General features: G+C 35.4%; 1 protein-coding gene across 20 annotated transcripts in view; it reads right to left on the bottom strand.

The window, feature by feature from the left end:
* The window catches only part of BCAS3 (BCAS3 microtubule associated cell migration factor), a 623,309-nt gene that overhangs the window by 414,236 nt on the left and 182,852 nt on the right, over positions 1–26,221 (bottom strand). For all 20 annotated transcript variants that reach the window (XM_064271347.1, XM_064271344.1, XM_064271335.1 and 17 more), the window contains 3 exons: positions 17,267–17,343; positions 12,899–12,982; positions 2,993–3,163 (listed from right to left, as the gene is read on the bottom strand). In XM_064271347.1, coding sequence (XP_064127417.1) covers positions 2,993–3,163; positions 12,899–12,982; positions 17,267–17,343 — 332 coding nt within the window. The remainder of the gene's footprint in view (positions 1–2,992; positions 3,164–12,898; positions 12,983–17,266; positions 17,344–26,221) is intronic.

Raw genomic sequence — 26,221 nt, forward strand, 5'->3', positions numbered from 1 at the left:
TGTCACAAAGTAGTGCCCGTTTGTTATTATGAAACATTGCATGTACCTCAAGTTTTTAATATAATAAGCTTTACTGGGGTTGGTTCATAACTATGGGTTGTACGTAAGTCAGACGTTCATAACCCGGGCACTGCCTGTGCTTCAATATAATGAAATAAATTCATATATGAGTTTTACCTCTTGATTTAACCAAAAACATTGAGAGAACATTTTCTATCCTTAAATAGCCACAAATCTCTGTCAACAAGTGCTACATCTTTAAAAGGCTTACAATCACCAAACTAGACAATGTTGATGAGAGTTATTACTTCACAGTAAATGTGGGTGGCCTTGTAGATGAATTAAGAACCAAGGATCAAAGGTCCAAAGAAAATACTTTTTGCTTTAATACTCATAAAACCTAAAGGGTTTGTATATTTAATTCCAGTTTAAAAAGAGAACCTCTGTATGTATCTATCCACTTCAATCTACCTACTTCACTTAATTAACAGAATGAAAAAAAAAAAAAACTCATTACAGTGAAGTGAAAACTTTGCTAGTGCTTCATTAAAAAAGAGTTTTAGACAAGGATAGAAGCCTGTAACACATCTAGGGAGCCCTGGTGGCATATTAGTTAAGAGTTTGGCTGCTAACCAAAAGGCTGGCAGTTTGAATCCACCAGCCCCTCCTTGGAAACCCTATGGGGCAGTTCTATTCTGTCCTATAGAGTTGCTATGAGTTGGAAATGACTCGATGGCAATGGGTTAATATATCTGGTTAACCACAAAGTAAAGATGGGGGAGGAGAGAATTACTGTTATTCAGATTTCAAATAAAATATGACAGTCGAATTCAATAACCCCGAATTTCAAAGTTATTCTCTTTTAATTGCAGTAAATGAAACATTTTCTTGAAGGCTCATCTGATCTTACTATAGGAAAAACCACATAAGAAGCTGCCAGATAAAATCATCTTTCATCAAGATGTCGATCCATGTATAGTGGAAATTAATTTTCTCAAAAATTACAATATTTAGGATTAATACTTTAACGCTCACATTGTTTCTAAACATTATGCTCTGAACACAGAATTACATATGTTGTTATACTCTATATAAAACTAAAATAATACATATTTCCAAAATGTTGCTCTGCTCTTATTTACTCGAGGCATTAATTTCAGATTGTTTTTTGTAGGAATGATCATAAACTACTGGAATAAAATTAAAAAAAAACCTCTTAAGAAATATTTCAAAAACCAAGACAAGACTATGATACAAATAATAATAATAACGTTCATGAGTGTCAAAGGGAAAAATCAGAACCCAATTACACTCGGGTTTTTTTTTACCAGAAAGATTTAAATGCAAGCATAAAATGTTTTCTCGTGTTTATAATCATTCCTCCTAAATGTTTCTGTATCTATGTTAAAAAAATATTACAACTACTTTTTTGTTTTTATCTGATGATACAAGATTTTATAATAAGCTATTACCATGTATTCTAATCAGAACAAGGGAATACTGCATGGTTTAAAGTCAGGAAAGGTGTTTGTCAGGGTTGTATCCTTTTACCATACCTATTCAATCTGTATGCGGAACAAATAATCCGAGACACTGGACTATATGAAGGAGAACGAGGCATCAGGATTGGAGGAAAACCCATTAACAACCTGCGTTATGCAGATGACACAACTTTGCTCACTGAAAGTGAAGAGGACTTGGAGCACTTAATGAGGAAGATCAAAGATCACAGCCTTCAGTATGGATTACACTTAAACATAAAGAAAACAAAAATCTTCACAACTGGACCAATAAACAAAAAAAATTTTTTAAACATCATGATAAATGGGGAAAAGATTGAAGTTGTCAAAGATTTCATTTTACTTGTATCCACTATCAACACCCATGGAAGCAGCAGTCAAGAAATCAAATGATTTATTGCACTGGGCAAATCTGTGGCAAAACACCTCCTTAAAGTGCTGAAAAGCAAAGATGTCACCTTGAAGACTAAGGTGCGCCTGACCCAAGCCATGGTATTTCGATCCCATTATATGCATGCAAAAGCTGGACAATGAATAAGAAGACCGAACAAAAATTGATGCCTTTGATTGTGGTGTTGGTGGTGAAGAATATTGAATATACCATGGACTGCCAAAAGAACGAACAAATCTGTCTTGGAAGAAGTACAACCAGAATGCTCCTTGGAAGCAAGGTTGGCGAGACTACATCTTACACATTTTGGACACGCTGTCAGGAGGGATGGGTCCCTAGAGAAGGACATCATGCTTGGTAAAGTACAGGGTCAGCAAAAAAGAGGAACACACTAAATGAGAGGCATTGGCACAGGGCTGCAGCAATGGGCTCACGCATAACAATGATTTTGAGCATGGCGCAAAATGGGGCAGTGTTTCATTCTATAGTACATAGGGCTGCTATGAGTCAGAACCAACTCAACAACATCTAACAGCAACAACATATATTCTGATATGCTACACTGAGATTTCATGTGTGTGTTTTTTTTTTGCTATTTATAAGAAAATGACAATATTTATCTACACTAATTTTTATATTATTCACTAATTATTATTTCCCTCCCAAATATGTAAGGTCTTGTTGATTCCTTTTATGAGCAAGCCTCAGCCTTAAACAGCAATTTTTAGTCTTATAATTTAGATTATAACAAAGATCATTACACAAAAAAATGAAGTGGCATTATGAAAGGAACAGTATAAAGAGAAAGCATCATTTATTTATAAATAAATATTCTGATAAAGAGAATTCCTTAGAACTTCAGCTTTATCTTCAGGTTTGAGATATCTATAATGTTTGAAATAACAAGTTTTAACATGCTAGTACCATTATTATTATTGAAAAAATTCTAACCTGAAATAATCTCAATTTCTAGAATTCCAAATTAATGATCTCCTAGGCCTAGTACATTTTGGCTGATATTGATCCCAAATGATAGTCAGTCCACCCTCTTCTTGAAATACACATTGCATGCTCTTCTTACCTGGCCCTCTCCAACTGTTTCAGTGTCAATAACTGTGATTATGCCTGGGACCAAAGGACTCCGTCGTGAATTACTATGGATGGCAACATCATCTTCTGTCACACCTGAAGGCAGGGTGCCTGTCAGCTGGGTTACCACTTTCCCAACCATTGTCAGACCAGTTTTCAATGTCTATGGAATAAAAGGCAAAATATATGACTTCACATCAGTATTTGACTTCTAAACAGAAATACACATTCTATTAACTCTCATATTCATTATATTAAGAAAGCCTTTATATACTTACAATTTTTCATGTAGCAGTGGTTTTAAGAGAATTATCACAGAAATTCAGTCTGACTTTTATTGCAATCTTGAATTTTAGTTAGAAAATCAGTATTAGTTCCAGAATAAAGTTAAAGGTAAATAATTAAAGAGCTTCGTTCCACATGAGGGTATAAAATTTTATATATTTTTCCCCTCCCCTTAATGTATATATCTTAAAATATGTAACATTGTAAGAAGTGGCACTATATGATGTACTATTTTTTTTTAATATTCCAAATCAAATTTTATATCTATTTTCTAGCATAAAAAAGGCTGAGACATTGGTAGAATAAGTAAAGCTTGCAAAGTAAAGCTATAATGTGACACTATATAATATTGCATGTCAAGATTTGGTATGTGTAAAATTATCTTTGTTCAAGATACTAATTACTAGATAAATGAAATATCATAAAATTAGCTAAAAGGATTCTTTTCTATCTTGTAACAGAAAATTCAATGCAACGGTTCTAATATGCTATTTCAAATTAAAGATGATATTTTACTATGTATCAGTTGCATGCCATTCAAAGAAAATAGATTAGTCATGTGTGAGTACCTTTTCTTTTATATAAATGTCATAATCTGAATATTTTCATATGCTTTAACAGAAAGAAATATTTTTTAAAGCAACCATATTTTCATCTAAAGGGAAGAAAGCTGAAAGAGAAAACTATGTAACTCAGACAGGTTAAAGAAGAGTGTCATCATCAGAGCCCAAGATATGCAGCCTAGATTACACGGCCATATTAAAAATAACATTATATAATATACATGCATCCAGAATTAAGTACTTTCAAATTAAAGTATATTCAGATATACTTTAACTTCAACATAAAGTATATAAAGTCCAAAAGTATGAACAGTAGCCCCAATACAACAGACTACAAGGGTTTTAAATATAAGGTAACTCTTTACTAATTATGGGGAAAAAATAACCTTACCTATATTCTAGCATATGCTATAGCTAAATTTTAAAATATACACTATTATATACATGGTATTTCAGATCATAATTTAAAAAGGGTGTTTGTTTGTTTAAGACCCAATTTTTATTTAAGCAACATCTGGGCTGAAATTAAATTATGTGACAACATAAGGATGGAATTGAAAAAGTGGTATTTACTAAGAAATTTTCCATTAAAACATCATATAACTGACACTAACAATGTGTGCACTTTACTGTAATTATGTTTCAGTGGAACGTTTACCATAGACTAGGGACTAATCAAGGCTTTTAACTATATAGATTTCCCCAGTTCTACAGAGAGAAAATTGGGGCTAAAGAAGTTAAGTAAAATGGCAGCTCAAACAGCTAGCCAATGACAGAGCCAGAATTCAAAAGCAGGACTGTGTGTCTCCAGAGCCTAATTTTTAAATCTCCATCCTACACTGCCTTTCAATCTGTTTCTGTTATTACTCATGATTTCACACTTCATGAATACAGAGCATAGTCAGTGGTCCTACCCAGATGAAGTTATTTGGGTTGGACAGCATCAGACACATCAACTGGAGGGCCAATTAATTGAAAGCTAAATTATCTACTACTCAATTATTTTTTAGATGTATGATGGGGGGGGGGAGGAAAAAGAAAACCATAATAATGTATCCTATGAATACTTAAATAAAATGACCATCAAAGTCATCTACTGGATTCAAACAAAAAGATCACATACAGCTGAAAGAAACCATGAAAAAGCCACAGATCAATTTTAACTGTTTTGTTTAGTGCTAAAAACTCAAACTGCAGTGATTATAAAACACATTAGCGCTCATCAATTAGCAGTCAAATGTTTGTTTCAATAATTCACAAGAAATGACTTACACAAAGTCTGTTAGGGTGTTGTCAGGAAAGCCTCTGAAGGACCAACAGAATCAGGCGCCACAGTGTACTGATGTCAAGAGCTGGCCAGGAAGCCTGATTAACCTCTGAGATGCCTCAGCTGATGTACTTATTCCATTAATGCTAATGGTGATGCTCCCACTTAAAGGAGCTATCCCTTTATCAAAGGAATGCCTTTTAGTTTTAGTCTTCGGTTGCGTATAGTCCCCATTTGCCCCCAAGCCTATTATTTCATGCTCTTGTACCAATGAATAGGAATAAAACTAAAAGGGCCCCTACTAGAAGAACTAGAGCACACAAAAAACAGAAAGTAATGTACCAAAGCAAACAGTAAGATAACAGGAAAAGTTAATATAAGAGAGATAGGAAAACGCACCATGAAAAAATGAGGGGACAAAGTGTATATTTCATAGTCAAAGGCTCATTTTACATGAAGAGTTATTGATATTTCTAAGAAAACAAAATTATAACTATCAATGGGGCCAACTTATTATGTGGTGAAAAATCTGAATCCAAAAATTAACAGGCAGCAAATCTACAGTAAGTGGCAAGATAGTACTACTCCTGGTCATAACTCATAAACTTTCAAAACAAAGCCTAATATGGCAGGTGAGGGAGGAGTGCTGGAAGTTTTCCCCATTAGTAAAACTTTGCCTTTATAAGGAATGTGTTTCAATGCTGGAATCAAACAAATCCATAGGCATTAGTGTTCTGAAGTAATATATAATGTTGTCACTTAACAGTTTTTACATTTCACAGTAATTTGTCTTTCCAATTGATTTTAGTGGTTAGGGTGTGTACCTGATGATATCCTCAAATCCATACCTCAGAAAAGGTAAAGGCTAATCAAAAATTAAAATATAAAAATCTAATTTGGCCAGATAGAGATAATTTAGATTGAGTGTCCTTAACCATCCGAGGTATCTATATTAAAGTTCATTACATTCCTTATTAGCTAAAGTACTCGCAGAACTAATCTGTGATTATCAGAGGCTATAGACGAAAGTGTGAGATAATCCATTATGACCTATAGTTGAAATTAGCATGAAATTTGTTCTGTTCTCTTGCAGGCAGATTTGCCAAAGTGTCACTTGTCATCTTTAACCTTTCCCATGTCATATAAGTTGTCCTCCCAACCCATTAGTGCTAATGGTGCTGCTCTCACAAAAGCTGTTAGTTGTCATTAAGAAGTTATCAAATAACAAGAGAAAACAGAGGCATTTTTATTAAATCAATTTACCACACTGAAGTTAAAATACATTAAAGGAAAAATCAAATAAGGCCGTTATGAGGCAAATAGGAAACCCACACCAAGATTTTATAGGTTATCAAAGTAATCTAATTTGAAAAGTTAAGCAATTTCAATACTTAAATTTTCCATTTACTAACATAGAGAATTTATCACTTTTATATTAAATTGGCAATTAAATTGTTTTTAAAATCAAAGGGAAAAATCTAAAAGTATAAAGAAAGATTAATTTTAAATAATACTTAGAAATCCAGAAAATATTATTTCCACAAAGGAGCTCCAACTACTAATACAATTAATATGTTTATCTTAATAACTGCACTGAGAAGAAAAAAATTTTTAATTAATCCCTCTATCTAACAAAATGGTTACATAACCTCAATGCAGCAACACAGGAAGTTGTCATCAGAAAGAAGAGATAAACGGTTACTCTTTTCAAAAAAAGAGATTTAACATTTAATAATAAAACTATTTTAAGATAAGTATTTTCTTAAACAGCATATACTACATGGCTTTTTACATATTTTCCATATTAGACCTCAAAAAATGCCTTTTTACCTGGAAATTAAAGAAATGGTCATAAATAAGAAGAAGTTTTATTTTCTATTGGTGACAGACTAGATACAAACAATTAGGAAAACTGAAGGGGACATTGTTGTTGTTTGTTTTTAAGCCTTCTTGGAGACATTAAATATTTAACAAGATAGTAAAGAGTAACTGGGTCAAAATCAAAGAGAAGAAGGGAATCCTGATGAGTTAGCTGGGCATTTAGGCCTAGGGGCATTTAGGCCTACAGGCATTTGCTGATTTTGGAAAGGTCTGCTAAAACACTAAGTGGTGCTTTTGACAGGTTTCAGGGAGGAGGAGGAAATGTACTGGCAACAGAGGTCTGCTGGGGGGGTCTACCTGTTGACCTTACCTCAGTGCTTTGGGTTGGGACATAAAGGGATATACACTGGAAGTAAGAGTGAACCTGCAGTAAACAAAACTTCACACCCATTGCTGGTCAGTTTCATTTAAATAACCTCAATCCCTAAAACTGGATTAAGACAATCCCAGACTGCAAGTGCTCCAGAAGTCTGGCAGAAGATAAACGAAGACAATATTCTAAGTAATGAGTCCTGGTAGGGCAATGGCTAAGCACTAGGCTGCTAACCAAAAGACTGGCAGGTTGAACCCACCCAGCAGCTCCTTGGGAGAAAGACCTGGCGATCCACTCGCATAAAGATTACAGCCTAGGAAACCCTACGGGGCAGTTCGACTCTGTCACATGGGGTCGCTGTGAGTTGAGATCAACTTGGCAGCACCTAAGAACAACAACAGCCTAAGTACAAAATTTTTCTAAAAACAATTTTTGAAATAAAATTTCTGGAACACAATGAAAAATTATCAGGCAAACAAGGGGTCAAGACTCCATGAATGAGAACCAGCAAAAACAACACACAACAAGGGACCCAGACAACGGAATTATCAGAAATAGACTCGAATTTGACCATGATTACTACGTTTTACAATTCAAGAAAAATGGAATTGCAGAGCACTGGGAACTATCACTACAGGCAGTCCCCGGGCTGCAAATGAGATCTGTTTCTGAGTGTGTCTTTAAGAATTTGTAGGTAAGCTGGAACAGATGCACACAGTTCTTACTTGGCCTTACTTTATGGGGTTGCTATGAGTCGGAATCGACTCGATGGCAGTGGGTTTGGGTTTCGGTTTGGGTTTGAGTTAGAGCAAGAAAAGGCTTGAAGCTTTTTCAGTGATTTAAAAGCTGCACGTGCAGCTAGTGAAGGTGATTGTATGAAGAAGGTGAAGAATTTGTTGTGAGTAGGGGTGAGTTTAACAGTCTCAAAGCTAGGGCAAATCTACATAACATTTAAGGGCAAGTACAAGTTGTAAACTGGATGTTCATAACCCAGGGACTACTTGTTTTTACTAAATGATTTTACCAATGAATACAAGTTGGATTTTATCAAACACTTTATGAGGAACATAACGCTTGTCAAATTTTGGTACCACAGTGATACAGCATCACAGAACAAGATCAGGTATATCACTTTTTCTAATCGCTGGAAGAGTCTTTGTAATATTGCCATTTTAATTCTTAAATGTTTGATAGAATTCTACAGAGGTTTCTAGTCTTGAAGATGTCTTTGTAAGTTTGTATGTCTGTTTTTCAAGGAGATTTTTATACAAAAAAAAAAAAAAAAAAACCCAGAAAAATACATGTATTACAAGTGTACAACATAATAGATTTTCCCAAGTGAACATGCTAATATAACAGGAGTATAAGGAGTTCTTTCTGGGAACATATGCATAAAAAGTAAAGTAAGAATAAAGGCGCACAAACATTTTTAGAAAAAAAGGTATGAGATAGATGACTAAAATAAGGCTTACTTAATAAGCTGTGAAATGTATAATTGATAATGTAAGAGTAACAAAAAATACTTAAAATTGTACTATTTAATTACAGAAGTCACTTTGATGTAGTTATTATGTAAAACTGGAACTGCTGTATACCTTAGAAGGCTAATATAAACCAAAGTATATAATATATAATACACCTCACTAGGAGAAACTACCATGGGAGGGGGAAAGTCATCTTAACCTCAGAATCTTTTTCTATATAAAATATGCACACCTTGGAAGTGAAATGAAGAGTCACTTTATTTCTGGTAGTAGCTTTGGCAATATTTTGTTTTGTTTTAAAAATTTTTTATTGTGCTTTAAGTTTACAAATCAAGTCAGTCTGTCTGTCACACACAAGCCTATATATACCTTATTACATACTCCCATCTACTCTCCCCCTAATGAGCCAGCCCGCTCCCTCCTTCCAGTCTCTCCTTTCGTGACCATTTTGCCAGTTTCTAACCCTCTCTAACCTCCCATCTCCCCTCCAGACAGGAGATGCCAACACAGTCTCAAGTGTCCACCTGATACAAGTAGCTCACTCTTCATCAGCATCTCTCTCCAACACATTGGCCAGTCCCTTCCATGTCTGATGAGTTGTCTTCGGGAATGGTTCCTGTCCTGGGCCAACAGGAGGTTTGGGGACCATGACTACCGGGATTCTTCTAGTCTCAGTCAGACCATTAAGTCTGGTCTATTTATGAGAATTTGGGGTCTGCATCCCACTGATCTCCTGCTCTCTCGGGGGTTCTCTGTTGTGCTCCCTGTCAGGGCAGTCATCAGTTGTGGCCGGGAACCATCTAGTTCTTCTGGTCTCAGTATGATGTAAGTCTCTAGTTCATGTGGCCCTTTCTATCTCTTGGGCTCATAGTTATCGTGTGACCTTGGTGTTCTTCATTCTCCTTTGATCCAGGTGGGTTGAGACCCATTGATGCATCTTAGATGGCCGCTTGTTAGCATTTAAGACCCCAGACACCACACTTCAAAGTGGGATGCAGAATGTTTTCATAATAGAATTTATTTTGCCAATTGACTTAGAAGTCCCCTTAAGCCATAGTCCCCAAACCCCCGCCCTTGCTGCGCTGACCTTCGAAGCATTCGGTTTATCCTGGAAACTTCTTTGCTTTTGGTCCAGTCCAGTTGAGCTGACCTTCCCTGCATTGAGTATTGTCCTTCCCTTCACCTAAAGTAGTTCTTATCTACTAACTAATCAGTGAACAACACTCTCCCATCCTCCCTCCCTCCCCCGTCTCGTAACCACGAAAGAATGTGTTCTTCTCAGTTTATACTATTTCTCAAGATCTTATAATAATGGTCTTACACAATATTTGTCCTTTTGCCTCTGACTAATTTCACTCAGCATAATGCCTTCCAGGTTCCTCCATGTTATGAAATGTTTCACAGATTCGTCACTGTTCTTTATCAATGTGTAGTATTCCATTGTGTGAATATACCATAATTTATTTAACCATTCATCCGTTGATGGACACCTTGGTTGTTTCCAGCTTTTTGCTATTGTAAACAGTGCTGCAATGAACATGGATGTGCATATATCTGTTCGTGTAAAGGTTCTTATTTCTCTAGGGTATATTCCGAGGAGTGGGATTTCTGGGTTGTGTGGTAGTTCTATTTCTAACTTTTTAAGAAAACGCCAGATAGATTTCCAAAGTGGTTGTACCATTTTACATTCCCACCAGCAGTGTATAAGAGTTCCAATCTCTCCGCAGCCTCTCCAACATTTATTATTTTGTGTTTTTTGGATTAATGCCAGCCTTGTTGGAGTGAGATGGAATCTCATTGTAGTTTTAATTTGCATTTCTCTAATGGCTAATGATTGAGAGCATTTTCTCATGTATCTGTTAGCTGAGCTTTGGCAATATTTTTAAAGAAATTCCAAAATATGCCTTCTGCCTCAGAAGTCCAGAAACAGAGAGAGTGATAGACATGATACAAATATAAGAAAAATGTTTTCAAAAAAATATTTAAATTAGGTATAATGATAAGTTAAAAGAGCAAAGTACGATATATGGTATTGAATTGGAATTGTTTCTACAAATTACATGTAAGTAATTTCATATATTACATGGTTGATATACAAAAACCTGTGAAAGCCAGAACCTGTGTAAGGCGGAAATCTGCTCTATCCACTAAAACGAGCGATAGAAAAGTGTTAAAACTGTACCCCGTCAAAAGTGGAAAAGCTGCAAGACCCAAAAACAAGGCAGTTCCATCAAGTTCTGGCTCTCACTGGTTTCACTATATACGTACACAGACACACAAAAAACTATCAAAAAATGACTGATACACACAATACTATCAAGAAATGGGTGATTTTTATGTTCATGGCTATGTTTTTCCTGCATCTTCCAAATTTACAACTGTGAACATGAATAAACATCACAATCTAGCAAAAACAAACAAAAGTAAATGTTACATGTATTATTCAGGAGCTAGTGGGAAATTTTTGTATATTGCCAGGGCTACCACTGAATTCCAATCAACCTGTTGGTGAGCAATGGCCTATGACAAATTGACTGGATTAAGGTGTTGTCATCAATCTCATTTGTTAGTCTAAATATAGAAGACATCAGTACCTGCCTCACAGTTCACAATATTGAGGGTAAGGTGTGGGCAAGTGTCATCCATCCCATAACTGAAAATAACTCAAAATGATAATACAATGATCAATTTAATTGTATGAGGCAGATCAATCTAAAAGAGATGAGAACAAAATCTCATTGATACTTTGTGAAAACACTACACACTTACTAAATAACACTGAAGATGTTGACTAATTATTCTGCCTTAAGTTTTTCTTCTTTGAAATGACCATCATAATTTTTGCATACCCGTACCTGTTGCCATTGAGCCGATTCCGACTCACAGCAATCCTATAAGACAGAGTAGAACTACCCCATAGGGATTCCAAGGAATGGCTGGTAGATTTGAACTGCCGACCTTTTGGTTAGCAGCCAAATTCTTAACCATGTATTTTTGCATATACAATGGAAAAACTGATCTTCATAAAAATTTCTGAAATCTAAAATGTATAGTACTGTAAATGTAAAAACTTGTTCATTATTTTCCCTTTGAATGAAAAATATGCAATGCTTCTCCCATCAAAACAAGGAACACATTCTAAAGCATATGGTGTAAGCATTTATGATCAATCTTGAAGTATTTTTGTATTTGTTTTACATAAAATAGTGTGACCTTTGATTCCTTCCCTGTGGTTTGCTTTAAACTGTATAGTTTCTGTATAGTTGTGCTTTCCATTACACACTGTCATCCCTATTATTAGACCTGTTTTGCTGTACACTTCACAATTCAAAAGGATACCTTATAATCAGCACAAAGTTTACCAGCCGACATCAAAATTAAACCCCCACACAAGAAAATAACTCACTTGACAAACATGCTGGGGGGAGCCCCCTGATATGAAAGAATCTTTGAATGTGCCAGGGGTTTGGTTAAAGTTTTCTTGCCTTCTGCCTCAGAAGTCCAGAAACAGGGAGAGTGACAGACATGATACAGATATAAGAAAAATGTTTTCAAAAAAATATTTAAATTAGGTATAATGATAAGTTAAAAGAGCAAAGTACGATACATGGTATTGAATTGGAATTGTTTCTACAAATTACATGTGAGTAATTTCATATATTATATGGTTGATATACAAAAACCTTACTCTTTTTATGTCAAGAAGACTCAAAAATGTCCAAAGATGCAAAGGGATATCAATGTAGGTAGATCACAAAGAATCCAAAGTCACTCTTAAAACATGTTGAAGCTTCTTTCAAAAGTAGTATTAATTACATAACAGCCTTTAATCTAGCTAACATCTTAAATATTTAAAGTAGGGTAAGTATAAACCCTATAATCATTACAATAGAAAATAAGTATTATTTATGAACCTGGAGACATTAAATATCAAATCATTTAGAAACCAATACTCATGATTGGCAAAATAATTCTGATTTACTTCTGAAAGTTTACTACACATTTGTGAATGAAAACAGAAGGGACAATCTCAATACGATTCAGATGAGAAACCTGATAATCACTCCACATGATCACTTCTCCCAGAGACTACTGAGATACTCACTTTAGCAGCACTAATGACTGTGGCAGTATAAGACTGAATGTTGTCTCCACAGGCTCCACCACGGGACTGATGGCATCGAATCAACTGGAAAAAAGAGAGAGAGAAGCAGAAAGTCATTTCTTTAAACTGTTTAACTCAACAGGCTATTAGGAGAGAGTTTATTTACCATGCATAATGGCGGTGGTAGGTGGGAATGTTTGCATGAGTGTATTTCAGACAAACAGCTAAAAGCTCTGCTGAGACACTTTTACCCTTTTTTATAACCCACTGGTGCCACTCACGCAGTTTCATGCTCAACTACAGTTTTTAATTACAAGATGAACAGTCTTTAAGAATTCATAAACTCTGAAATGGTAGGATTTGGGGCTGGCAGCCTTTCCACAAATAAATTTTAAAAACATAATCAAAGGACTTAGACATGACTTCCTAACATTAAATATTTGACATTCTAGCAAATTGGATGTTTTGTCCTCTTAATTCCTCTATAAAGACTGTAAAAGGAAACAAATTTTTAAAAATAGACAAAAAAGACTTTGCCATATATCCATTTTCAACTGTCAGTGGAAAAGTGGCACGTATTATGCATAAATCGACCACAACACGTATAACTGTCCACTTCAGAGAACTTAGTACTTTTAGCATTAGGAATAAAAAAGGTATGCCCTTATTTGTGCCGGACATAAATAAGTTCTCCTGCCAATTTTCTAAGCAAATCACTAGTTCAATATGGATGGTTCACCCAGCTGCTGAGCAATAAACCAGGATTAAATTCCCCACTGGTCTTACGCTTTCTATATTCGACCAGAAAAAAAAAGTTTTATATCTACAAAAATATGGCCAGATTTTTTAATCTGACTTAAAAAAAATGAGTGAACCCTAATATAAACTATGGACTTTGGTTAATAATAATATATTGATATTGATTTATCAACTGTAACAAATGTACCACAGGAATGAAAGATGTTAATAATAGAAGAAACAGTGTACAGAAGGGGTGGAGGTATCTGGGAAATCGCTGTAAACCTAAAACTGCTCTAAAAAAAAGTCTATTAGAAAATGTTGTCAGAAGCATCTAAAAGAAATAAGATAACAAAAGTAGAATAGTACCACATAGTAAAATGAATTTTTAAAGTACCTGGAATTCACAAAAAATTCACATCTCCCAAAATTAAAAAAAAAAAAAAAAAAAAAAAACTTCACGTAATTCAAAACCATGTCCTTTGCTAAAGATCCGAACTGCTGAACTTTTGGCTACCAGCTGAAGGTCGCCATAGCTCTTAACCACTGCACCACCAGGGTTCCTGAAGGTTGTCATATAATCCTTTTATCCTTTTATTCTAAATTTAAAATTCTCTTCATCATTAATATTGTTGAAAAAAATTCAAAGGGGTATTAATACATTATAATACAAGGGAACACCTTTTTAAAGTATATTAGATGTTAAGCTATTTATTAGGCAATCTCTGTTATGCCTTACTGAGTGGGTGTTTAACTAGATTTCGTGCTGAGTGGTGAGAAATCTTCCAAGTGACAGGTGACCAGCAAATGTTTTCATGAAGGGCAAAGCAAGAAGTTTGAAGTGATTGTTTTGTCTAATAAAAAAGAATCTCTATCTCACGCACTGTTTCATTCACAAATACACATTTGAAGAATTATGAAAGCTATCCCTCTGCTGCCTCCTGCTGCATGTGTGAGGAAAAACAGTATTTTGGAAATGCCATCTTTTCCCTGTTTCAGGTAACTAAAATACTTAAGGACAAATGTGTGAAAATAGGCAACATCCTTCCCTTTTCAAATCAGCTAAATCTGACTTAGCATTTCTACATAAAATTAAATAGACCAGAATTCATGGCCTAAAATTCAGCATCAGAAATGGGTTGTATCTTGGTTAATCTAACTTAAAGATGAGTCAGAATTTTCTGGAATGCAAAAACTCTTAGCAAATGGACTAATTTCCAGGAAATATTTTTTTTTTTTTTTTATGGTTAAGTAAAAAAGCAATGTGTAAAAAAGCATATATAGTATGCTAGCTTTTATAAAAGAAGGGGAAATACAAGCAAGTATGTATTTAACATAACTATAAAAATAAATGTATTCAATTACATATCAAATGAAAGCCATAACCATAGGAAGGAAGGAAGGAAGGAAGGGAGGAAGGGAGGGAGGGAGGGAGGGAGGGAGGGAGGGAGGGAGGGAGGAAGGAAGGAAGGAAGGAAGGAAGGAAGGAAGGAAGGAAGGAAGGGAATGAGGGAAGAAGGCATAAGGAAAGGAATGAGGCAGGGAGGAAGGAATGAGGGAGGGAGAAAAGGAAAGGAGGGAGGGAGGAAGAGAGGGAGGGAGGGAGGGAGGAAGGAGTGAGGGAAGGAAGGACTGAAGGAAGGGGGAAGAAGTGGGGAGACTGAGACAGAAACAGTGACAGGAAGAAACACAAAGAGAGACATAAGGAAAGACAGAGAGGGAGAGGGAGAGACATGGAGAGTAAAGACTGTATGGGTGTTATTTCTGGTATTGGTGCTATTTGAACTATAGCTATTTTTGCAAGTTTATTATAGGTGTTCTGAGTTTAATTTATATTTTTAAACAGAGCATTGAAAAACAAAAATCCCTACCAAGATATAGGGCTTCTTGATTAAAATATTAGTCAAAGAGCATTTTCACTGACTTTAATAGAAAGTGTCTGCCACTCAAAAATTAAAATTCAATTTTCTAATTACACACTCAGCCCAAAAGCTCCAAAACCAAAACAAACAAACCCAGTGCCATCAAGTCATTTGCAACTCATAGCGACCCTATAGGACAGAGCAGAACTGCTACATAGGGTTTCCAAGGCTGTAATCTTTATGCAAGCAGACTGGCACATCTTTCTCCCAGGGAGCAGCTGGTGGATTCAAACCGCTGACCTTTCAGTTAGCGGCCAAGCACTTTAACCACTGTGCCATCAAGGCTTCAAATTGGTAATAAATACTAGCTCTTATGGAAATACTATGGAAATGTTTCTTCCAAGGGTGACACAGCTACCTGATTAGCAAATTCCTTGTGAATTCTACTACATTTTCCAGTCTCTGTGTATGAGATCAGATATTATTGACATGTCAAAGGCAAAACAACTGGCATCCATCCAGGGTACGCATCTATGAAGGGAGCTCTTTCCCCTTGAAAACAATATATAGCTATTTGCATAATACCACCAATTGTAAATGGGCAGTTTCCCACATGTGAGAATACGGCTAAAACAGCCAAGGGACAATTTATACATCTTCTTCTAGGATGTGTTCAGCACTCATCAGAGATGTATTACAGATGTGAATATTAGAAAAAGTCATTATGTCATCACACTGAATTATATGCCACTTGTCAACAAAGTCTGAAAAGAGTAATTTGGAAAGAAATATTTTTTATGAGATACACTGGAAAATTAAGAGGATAGAGCATAATACTGCACTGGCTGTAACTATTTGTTACAGACAGAATTTTGAATAAAGTATCAAGGAATTCATCTACAAAAATACTTTACTTCAATGGTCTGATTGTGTATATTCCAGAGGCTAGTGAAAAAAAAAAAAAAATGGCTTCACCAAATAATATCTTTACTTACCACATCGTGATATTATCATTTGTATTACTTCATATTGTTTCCAAGATAATTAAATAATCAGGTAAAGATGAAACAAAAAATACTAATCCTCTTTGAAGTCTCTAATGAAAAGGATTTAACCTTCTTTTCAAAAATCCAAATTTAACACTTGTCTTACAGGGACATTAAATAAAACTCTCAGTGTATAAATATAGTATCTTCACTCACATTAATAGATAAGATCAGTAATTTCCTTAGTAAAATAAATGGCTAAACTATTATTTGGATCTGATTTTAAGCATACACATAAAGTCAACTAAATTATTCTATGCCTTAGCTCCCCAATCTACTGATGAAGGCAGAGGTCACTTCTGACACAGTTTCTAGCTTCACCGAAGCCACTGATTTTTTAATACCAGTACTGTGGTAAGTTGGAATCCACTTCACAGCAACAGGTTTGGTTTTTTTTTTTGGTTGCTGCTGTTTTGTGATAACCCTAATGCTGTCCTTTGAGATTAATAGAGTGAACTACTCTATGCAGAGCCTAGAAAACTAAAGTTCTACAGAGTCAAATGTTTCTGAATTCTTAATAGAGTCCAAATACTGATCAAAAGCAAGAAAGGAGATGCGAAGATAATGGATTACACGATTCCAACCTAACGAAACAAAAACTAAACTAGTAAATTAAACATTAATTTCTGGTCGGTAATCACCTATGGAGCATAGGTATCTACAGGGAAAATCTTTCAAGACTCACTCCATCACATGTAACCCAAACACTGGTCATGCCTTACCTTGTTTTCTGCATAAGCAAGCCAGCGGCTCCCAAGAGCAATAGGATTCATGTTTGGCCCTGGACAAGGATAGCAGCCTGAAAAAATTTGAAATGATAATATTGAGAACTTCCTTAATAACTCTTCTGTTGGTGATTATTATGTTGGCCAGAAAATTTAAAAAAAAAAATTTTTTTTTTTTAAGTTTCAGATAAAATTCCCATAATGCTAGTCATTATAGTTAACTAAGGGTAAAGGTTTCTTTTTTTCCCCTCCTTTTTTTTTCTACATAGCCTGATTTTGATTCTGTTCTAATAAGAAACAGATTTGGAAACAACTGTTAATCACCTTTAACAAAAAGTGGGCATTTTATACAGTTATTCCTAGAATAAGAGAGAGATGCTAATAGGAATCATTTAAAAATCATGAGTCTGTAAATTCTTAAGCAGAAACATTGAGAAAAGATAAAATGGGGTCAGGAATTTAAGAGAAAAAGATAAAGACAACTATCAGATACACACACACACACATACTATGGTAGAGAAAAACAAAAAAAATTTTTTTTAGAAAAGGAAAGACTTGCATGTGGGGTCAATGAGAAGAATAAACTAAGGATAAAAAATAGTCACAAAGGGTGCCTCAGTATAAAGATGTTGGGGAATCATTTACACAATCCTAAATATTACACTAAGCACTAAATTTCATTATTCTTGCTTCCAGTCCCAACCAATAACAACACTACAAAGAAGGATTATTTTGTGGTTCTATTCTTTCACCAAGAATATATTAAATATTCCTGACAGTGAACAACTTCCATGCATGGGAAGTTCAAAACCAACTTACAGAGTTCCACTAACAAAGACACAACACAACTGAATGGTGTCTGTCATTTAGAGGCTGTCCTCTCTCCTCCTGGCTATGTCAATGAGGTTCCTGAGTTTCAGGGTCCTCATCCGTGACTTAAACAAATAATATTTTATTGTCTCACAAAACTGATTTAAAGAGACAACTCAAAAAAGACTGCAAAGAATTCAAAGAGCACAAGAGATTGACGTAAAGAATCCCTTTAAACACGCACAATCTAAATGCCACAAATCAACCAACTTGATCTCACAGACATACACAGAACATGCCACCCAAGAGCAGCCAAGTATACTTTCTTTTCCAATGCACATGGAACATTCTCCAGAATAGACCCCATATTAGGCCACAAAGCAAGCCTTAACAGAATCCAGTACATTGAAATATTACAAAGCATCTTTTCTGACCATAAAGCCATAAAAGTGGAAATCAATAACAGAAAAAGCAAAGAAAAAAAGTCAAATACATGGAAACTGAACACCTTGCTCAAAAACTACTGGATTATAGAAGAAATCAAGGATGGAGTAAAGAAATTCACAGAATCAAATGAGAATGAAAACACATCCTACCAGAACTTTTGGGACACAGCAAAAGCAGTGCTCAGAGGTCAATTTATAGCAATAAATGCACACATACAAAAGAAGAAAGGGCCAAAATCAAAACATTAACCCTACACCTTGAAAAAATAAAGAACAGCAAAAGAAGCCCACGGGCACCAGAAGAAAGGAAATAACAAAAATTAGAGCAGAAATAAATGAAATAGAGAATAGAAAAACTGAAAGTTAACAAAACAAAAAGCTCATACTTTGAAAAGATCAACAAAATCGATAAACCACTGCCCAAACAGACAAATGAAATACAGAAAAGTAAACAAATAATCAGAATAAGAAACGAGATGGGCAATATCACAACAGACCCAACTGAAATTAAAAGAATCATAACAGAATACTATGAAAAATTGTACTCCAAGAAATTTGAAAACCTACAGGAAATGGACAAATTTCTGGAAACACACTACCTAGCCTAAATTAACACAAACAGAGATAGAATAACTAAACAAACCTGTATCAAAAGAACGATTAGAAAAGGTAATTTAAAAACTCCAAGCAAAAAACAAAAAAAAGCCTTGGCCCTGACAGCTTCACTGGAGAATACTAACAAACTTTCAGAGAAGAGTTAACACCAGTACTACTAAAGGTATTTCAGAGCATAGAAAAGGATGGAATACTCCCAAACGCATTCTATGAAACCAGCATAACCCTGATACCAAAACCAGGCACAGACACCACAAAAAAAGAAAATTACAGACCAATATCCCTCATGAACATACACAAAAATTCTCAATAAAATTCTAGCTAATAGAACTCAACAACATATCAAAAAAATAATTCACCATGACCAAATGGGATTCACACCAGGTAATCATTCTGCATTAGAAAACAATCGATGTAATTCATCATATAAATAAAACAGAAGACAAGAACCATATGGTCTTATTGATAGATGCAGAAAAGGCATTTGACAAAGTCCAACACCCACTCATGATAAAAAACTGCCAGCAAAATAGGAATAGAAGGAAAATTCCTCAACATACTAAAGGGCATTTATACAAAGCCAACAGCCAACATCATCCTAAATGGAGAGAGTCTGAAAGCATTCCCCGTCAGAACAGGAACCAGATAAGGATGCCCTTTATCACCATTCTTATTCAGCATTGTGCTAGAGGTCCTAGCCAGAGCAATTAGGCTAGACAAAGAAATAAAGGGCATCCAAATTGGTAAGGAAGAAGTGAAAATATCCCTATTTGCAGATGATATGATCTTATACTCAGAAAAACCCAAAGAATCCACAAGAAAACTAATGGAGCTAATAGAAGATTTCAGCAAAGTATCAGGATACAAGATAAACATACAAAAATCAGTTGGATTCCTCTACACCAACAAAGAAAACTTCCAAGAGGAAATCACCAAATTAATACCATTTACAATAGCCCCCAAGAAGATAAAATACTTAGGAATAAATTTAACCAGAGATGTAAAAAAACCTATACAAAGAAAATTACAAGACACTACTGCAAGAAACCAAAAGAGACCTACATAAGTGAAAAAAATACTCATGGGTAGGAAGATTCAACATTGTGAAAAAGTCTATTCTACCCAAAGCGATCTATAGATGCAATACAATCCTGATCAAATTCCAACGACAGTTTTTAATGAGATGGAGAAACAAATCACCAACTATGGGAAAGGAAGAGTTCCCGGTTAAGTAAAGCATTACTGAAGAAGAAGGACAAAGTGGGAGACCTCACACTACCTGATTTTAGAACCTATAATACTGCCACGGTAGTCAAAACAGCCTGGTACTGGTAAAAGAGATACATAGACCAATGGAACAGAATTGAGAATCCAGATGTAAATTCATCCACCTATGAGCAGCTGATATTTGACAAAGGCCCAAACTCTATTAAATGGGGAAAAGCCAGTCTTTTTAACAAATGGTGCTGGCATGACTGGATATTCATCTGCAAGAGAAATGGAACAAGACTCATACCCTATACCATACATAAAAACTAACTCAAAATGGATCAAAGACCTAAATATAAAATCTAAAATGATAAAGATTATGGAAGAAAAAATAGGGACAATGCTAGGAGCCCTGATACATGGCATAAACATTATATGAAACATAACTAACAATGTACAAAGACCAGAAGAGAAACTAGATAATTGGGAGATCCTAAAAATCACTCATGCTCATTAAATGGCTTCACCAAAAGGCTAAAAAGACAACCTACAGACTGGGAAAATATTTTTGGCTACGACATATCCAATCAGGGTCTAATCTCTAAAATCTACAAGGTACTGTAAACCCTCAACAACAAAAAGACAAATAAACCAATTAAAAAACGGCCAAAGAATATGAACAGGTACTTCGCCAAAGAAGACATTCAGGTGGCTAAGAGATACATGAGGAAATGCTCACGATCATTAGCCATTAGAGAAATGTAAATCAAAACTACAATGAGATACCATCCCACCCCAACAAGGCTAACACTAGTAAAAAAACACAAAATAATAAATGTTGGAGAGGTTGTGGAGAGACTGGAACACTTTTATACAGTGGGAATGGAAAATGGTACAATCACTTTGGAAATCGATTTGGCGCCTTCTTAAAAAGCTAGAAATAGAAGTACCATATGATCCAGCAATCCCACTCCTTGGAATATATCCTAGAGAAATAAGAGCCCTCACACAAATAGATACATGTACACCCATATTCACTGCAGCACTGTTCACAATAGCAAAAAGATCGAAACAACCTAGGTGCCCATCAACAGACAAATGGATAAACAAATTATGGTATATTCACACAATGGAATATTATGCAATAATGAAGAACAATGATGAATCTGCGAAGTATCTCATAACATGGATGAATCTGGAAGGCATTATGCTGAGTGAAATTAGTCACAAAAGCACAAATATTGAATGAGACCACTATTATAAGAACTCAAGAGAAGGTTTAAACACAGAAGAAAACATTTTTTGATGGTTATGAGAGTGGGGAGGGAGGGAGAGGGGGAATTCACTAACTAGATAGTAGACAAGAATGATCTTAGGTGAAGGGAAGGACAACGCACAATACAGGGGAAGTCAGCACAACTGGACTAAACCAAAAGCTAAGAAGTTTCCTGAACACAATCAAACGCTTCGGAGGACAGAGTAGCAGGGGTGGGGGTCTGGGGACCATGGTTTCAGGGGATATCTAGGTCAACCGGCATAACAAAGTTTATAAAGAAAATGTTCTGTATCCCACTTTGGTGAGTGATGTCTGGGGTCTTAAATGCTTGTGAGCAGCCATCTAAGATGCATCAAGTGGTCCCAATCCACCTGGAACAAAGGAGAATGAAGAACACCAAAGACAGAAGGAAAATATGAAGAAAAAAAAAAAAAAAACCAAAATCCAAATCCACTGCCGTCGAGTTGATTCCAACTCATAGTGACACTATAGGACAGAGTAGAACTGCCCGATAGAGTTTCCAAGGAGTGCCTGGTGGATTTGAACTGCCGACCTCTTGGTTAGCAGCCGTAGCACTTAACCACTACACCACCAGGGTTTCCCAAGAGATGAAAGGGCCACATAAACCAGTGAGTCCATCAGCCTGAGACCAGTAGAACTAGATGGTGCCTGGCTTACCACCAATGACCACCCTGACAGGGAACACAACAGGGAGTCTCTGATGGAGCAGGAGAAAAGTGGGATGCAGAATTCAAATTCACATAAAAACACCTGGCTTAATGGGTCTGACTGAGACGGGAGGAACCCCAGAAGACATGGCGCCCGAACTCTCTGTCAACCCAAAACTAAAACCATTCCCAAGCCAACTCTTCAGACAAGGATTAGACTGGACTATAAAACATAAAACAATACCCATGAAGAGTGTGCTTCTTAATTCAAGTAGATGCACGAGACTAAATGGGCAGCTCCTGTCCGGAGGCGAGATGAGAAGGCAGAAAGGGATAGGAACTGGCTGAATGGACATGGGAAATGCGGGGAGGAAAGGGGGAGTGTGGTGTCACATTATAGGGACTGCAACTAGTATCACATAACAATATGTGTATAGATTTTTATATGAGAAATGAACTGTAAACTTTCACCTAAAGCACAACTTAAAAAAAAAGAATCCCTTCAAGTCCTGGCTTAACATTCCATAAGTATCTCGTTAATTTTTCAAAAATGTTTCTCTCTAAAATGTACATCTGAGGATCAAACCGAGGTTACCTATTTCATTGTTTATGTCTCAAGTTGGAATCTAAGTTTATACAATCAGGAGACAGACAAGATTTCATCACAATAACTTTTTTCCTCCTTTTGTAAAAGATAGCCAAATTATACAAAATACATGAACAAAACAGCAAAAGAGGGCATCAACCGCATTATAAGCTGCAGCAGTGACAATACCCTACAGAGCAGTTCTCAATCTATGTTATTGTTCCTATGGAGAAGAGAGTTCTCAATGTATGTCTAACAGCTGACTCTAGAGCAAACAAGTAAATCATTACATGTTTCAGGCATTAGTTTCTTGAGTCCAGGAAGTTAGAATACTGCCAAAGGTTACAGTGATATGACAGTTCATCGTTTCTGGGATTTTTTTAGAACAGTTTTTGTGGGTAATATTGACATAAACTGCACATATATAAAAGGGTATAATTTGATAAATTTTAACATATGTATGGATCCACAGATAGTATTTTATTCAGAAGCATCTTTATCAATAAGAAAAAGAATAATTAACTTCTTTGACATTTACAGTCAAAAATACATGTTCTATGATAAATATTTATTATTTTTATCCATCTATTTTCTATCTTTTATCTAGAGGGATATGTAAGGCCAAGGATTTGTGCCTGTTCTGTTCACTGCTAAATCTCCATTACCTAGAACAGTATCTGACACACAGCAGATGCTCAATAAACGTCTAATTACATTAATCAATACACATAATCAATGCATTTATTAGGCAATGTCAAACAATCAAATTCTCTATGTAAGTTTTCCAAATATCCAAATAGCACGCACTTCTAAGAGCCAGTTCTTTCATTCTCAAGACGTTTATTAACTGAAATATTTCATAAATGTATATAACATGCTTCCCTGTTTCAGAAAGCCTTTGAGTAGCATTTGGGCATCACTGTGACTATGTCAGTATTGCTGTGCTCTTAAGTACTAAAGAAGGACACATGGCTGTTGGCTCTATTACTGAGCAGTTTTTAGTTCAGCTCCCTGAACTGCCAACTATTTTGAAAGCACGCCTTCATTTTGAAAAGAAGACAATGACTGGAGAAAAATTACATGAGTCATAAAATAAAAGGTATAAGCCTTCTTATTTTTGTTTGCTTCATTGTTTAAAATTTTTTGTTTCTTCCAGGATTTGAAGTTATGTATTTGGTAGGCTTTGGGTTTCTAGAACTCTGACCTACAAGTAATGTGACATTCCTATATCCATACACAAGACACTGTAATACAAAGTGTGTACTTTTTAGATAATAAATTTCATTATTAGACTCCTACAGAGTAAACTAATCTTATTCATACGAAATAGACTTAATTTTATAAATGTGTATATACACACATATCCCATAGAAAACTTCAGAGCTGAAGAAATGAGTGTAAATATGGTTCTGTAAGGAAGTTTTCCACCTTTTAAAAATTCTCAAGAAAAACAGAACTAAATGTCCTCAAACCTGTGAATTGTGGCATAACATTACCAGTTGCCATGGCGTCAATTCCAACTCATGGCACCTCCATGTGTGTCAGAGTAGAACTGTGCTCCATAGGGTTTTCAATGGCGGCAGATTTTTCCGAAGTAGATGGTCAGGCCCAGAGATTCCTCTAGGTGGACTCTGTACCTCCAGCCTTTTGGTTACCAGCCAAGCACATTAACCGTCTTTACCACCCAGGGACTCCGACATCTCATTATAGGTAGTTAACCTTCTTAATTAGCTTTTAAAAAGTCAACATAATCCAACTCTGTCAATTCTGATAACCACTTCAACTTCATGAGGTGTTAATAAATACATTCTCCTTTCTCCAAATACTAAAGGAACCTAAGGGAAAATATAATCTACAATTTTTCATTCCACTTTTTTAAGTTTGATGTTTTTAGAAGCTCAGTGGACCTCAAAAATTATAGTGTATTGGAATGAAAACCAAATTGTTTTTACTGCTCTCCAAAAAACATTTTATAGCTAGAATCAGCAGAACATCAGCCACTCAGCACTATCTCAACTTTATAAGTATGACTCTTTTAAAGATTAACTTTTGCCTCTAGCTAATCTTTGAAAACTAGTGAGAGGGGAAAAAGTGAACCTCTACAAGGCTAAAATAATTCAAACTTGCTTAAAATATCTGTGAACTAAGTAAGGAGGCCTGGCTGTTAAAATGACCCAAGTTTCCAAATTTAAATAAAAACAAAATCCAAGAAAAGCACACTAAATGAAGACCCTTCCATTAGGAAAGACTTTGTTCCAGTAATTAAGACGGCACATGAGAGTGATGCAATTTTAGACGGTATCATCCCAGTGATTGCTCCAACAGACAGGTGACCTGAACTCAGTTTGAAAAACAAAAGATTTAACTACTCTGTAATACTCTGACTTATTTTTCTTGGCAAGGTCAACTCAAAAATCTTCAGACCTTTCTTTAAAAAGTAGATATCCACATTTACAACTGAATTATTTTCAACAAGAATGTCAAGTTCATTCAATGGGGTAAAATAGTCATTTCAACAAATAGTGCTAGGACAAATGGATATTCTCACACAACATACAAAAATTAATTCAAAATGGATCAAAGACCTACATGTAGGAGCAAAACTATTAAACTCTTAGAAAACACAGTAAACATCCGTGACCTTGGATTAGGCATAAATACCCCAATTAAAAAATGGGCAAAGGATCTGAACAGAAATCACTCCAAAGACGTACAAAAGGACCAATAACACAATAAAAAGACGCTCAACATCATTAGTCATCAGAGAAATCCAAAATGAGATACCACTTCATTAGATACCACTAGGACTAGATACCACTATCATCTATCAAAAAGACGACAGATAATACCAAGTATTGGTGAGGATGGGGACAATATGGAATTCTCATACACTGCTGGTGGGAATGTCAAATTACACAACCACTTTGGAAAATATCTGGCGGTTCCTCAAACAATTAAACTTAGAGTTACCATGTGCCCAGCAATTCCACTCAAGTACACACTCAAGAGAAATAAAAACATATGAGATGCAAAAACTTGTACACAAATGTTCACAGCAGCATTACTCATAATAGCCAAAAGATGCAAACAACCCAAAATGCCCATCACTAATGAATGGATAAACAAAATACGGTATATCCACACCATGTAATGTTATTCAACCATAAAGAAGAATGACGTTCTGATACATGCTACAACATCGAAAAACCTTGAAAACATTATGCTAAGTGAAAGAAGCCACACACAAAAATTCATATATTGTATAATTCCATTTACATGAAATGTCCAGAATAGGCAAATCTATAGAGACACATAATAGATTAATGGTTGCCTAAGGCTGGG

This window comes from Loxodonta africana, chromosome 18, assembly GCF_030014295.1.
Source record: "Loxodonta africana isolate mLoxAfr1 chromosome 18, mLoxAfr1.hap2, whole genome shotgun sequence".
Classification (NCBI taxonomy): domain Eukaryota; kingdom Metazoa; phylum Chordata; class Mammalia; order Proboscidea; family Elephantidae; genus Loxodonta; species Loxodonta africana.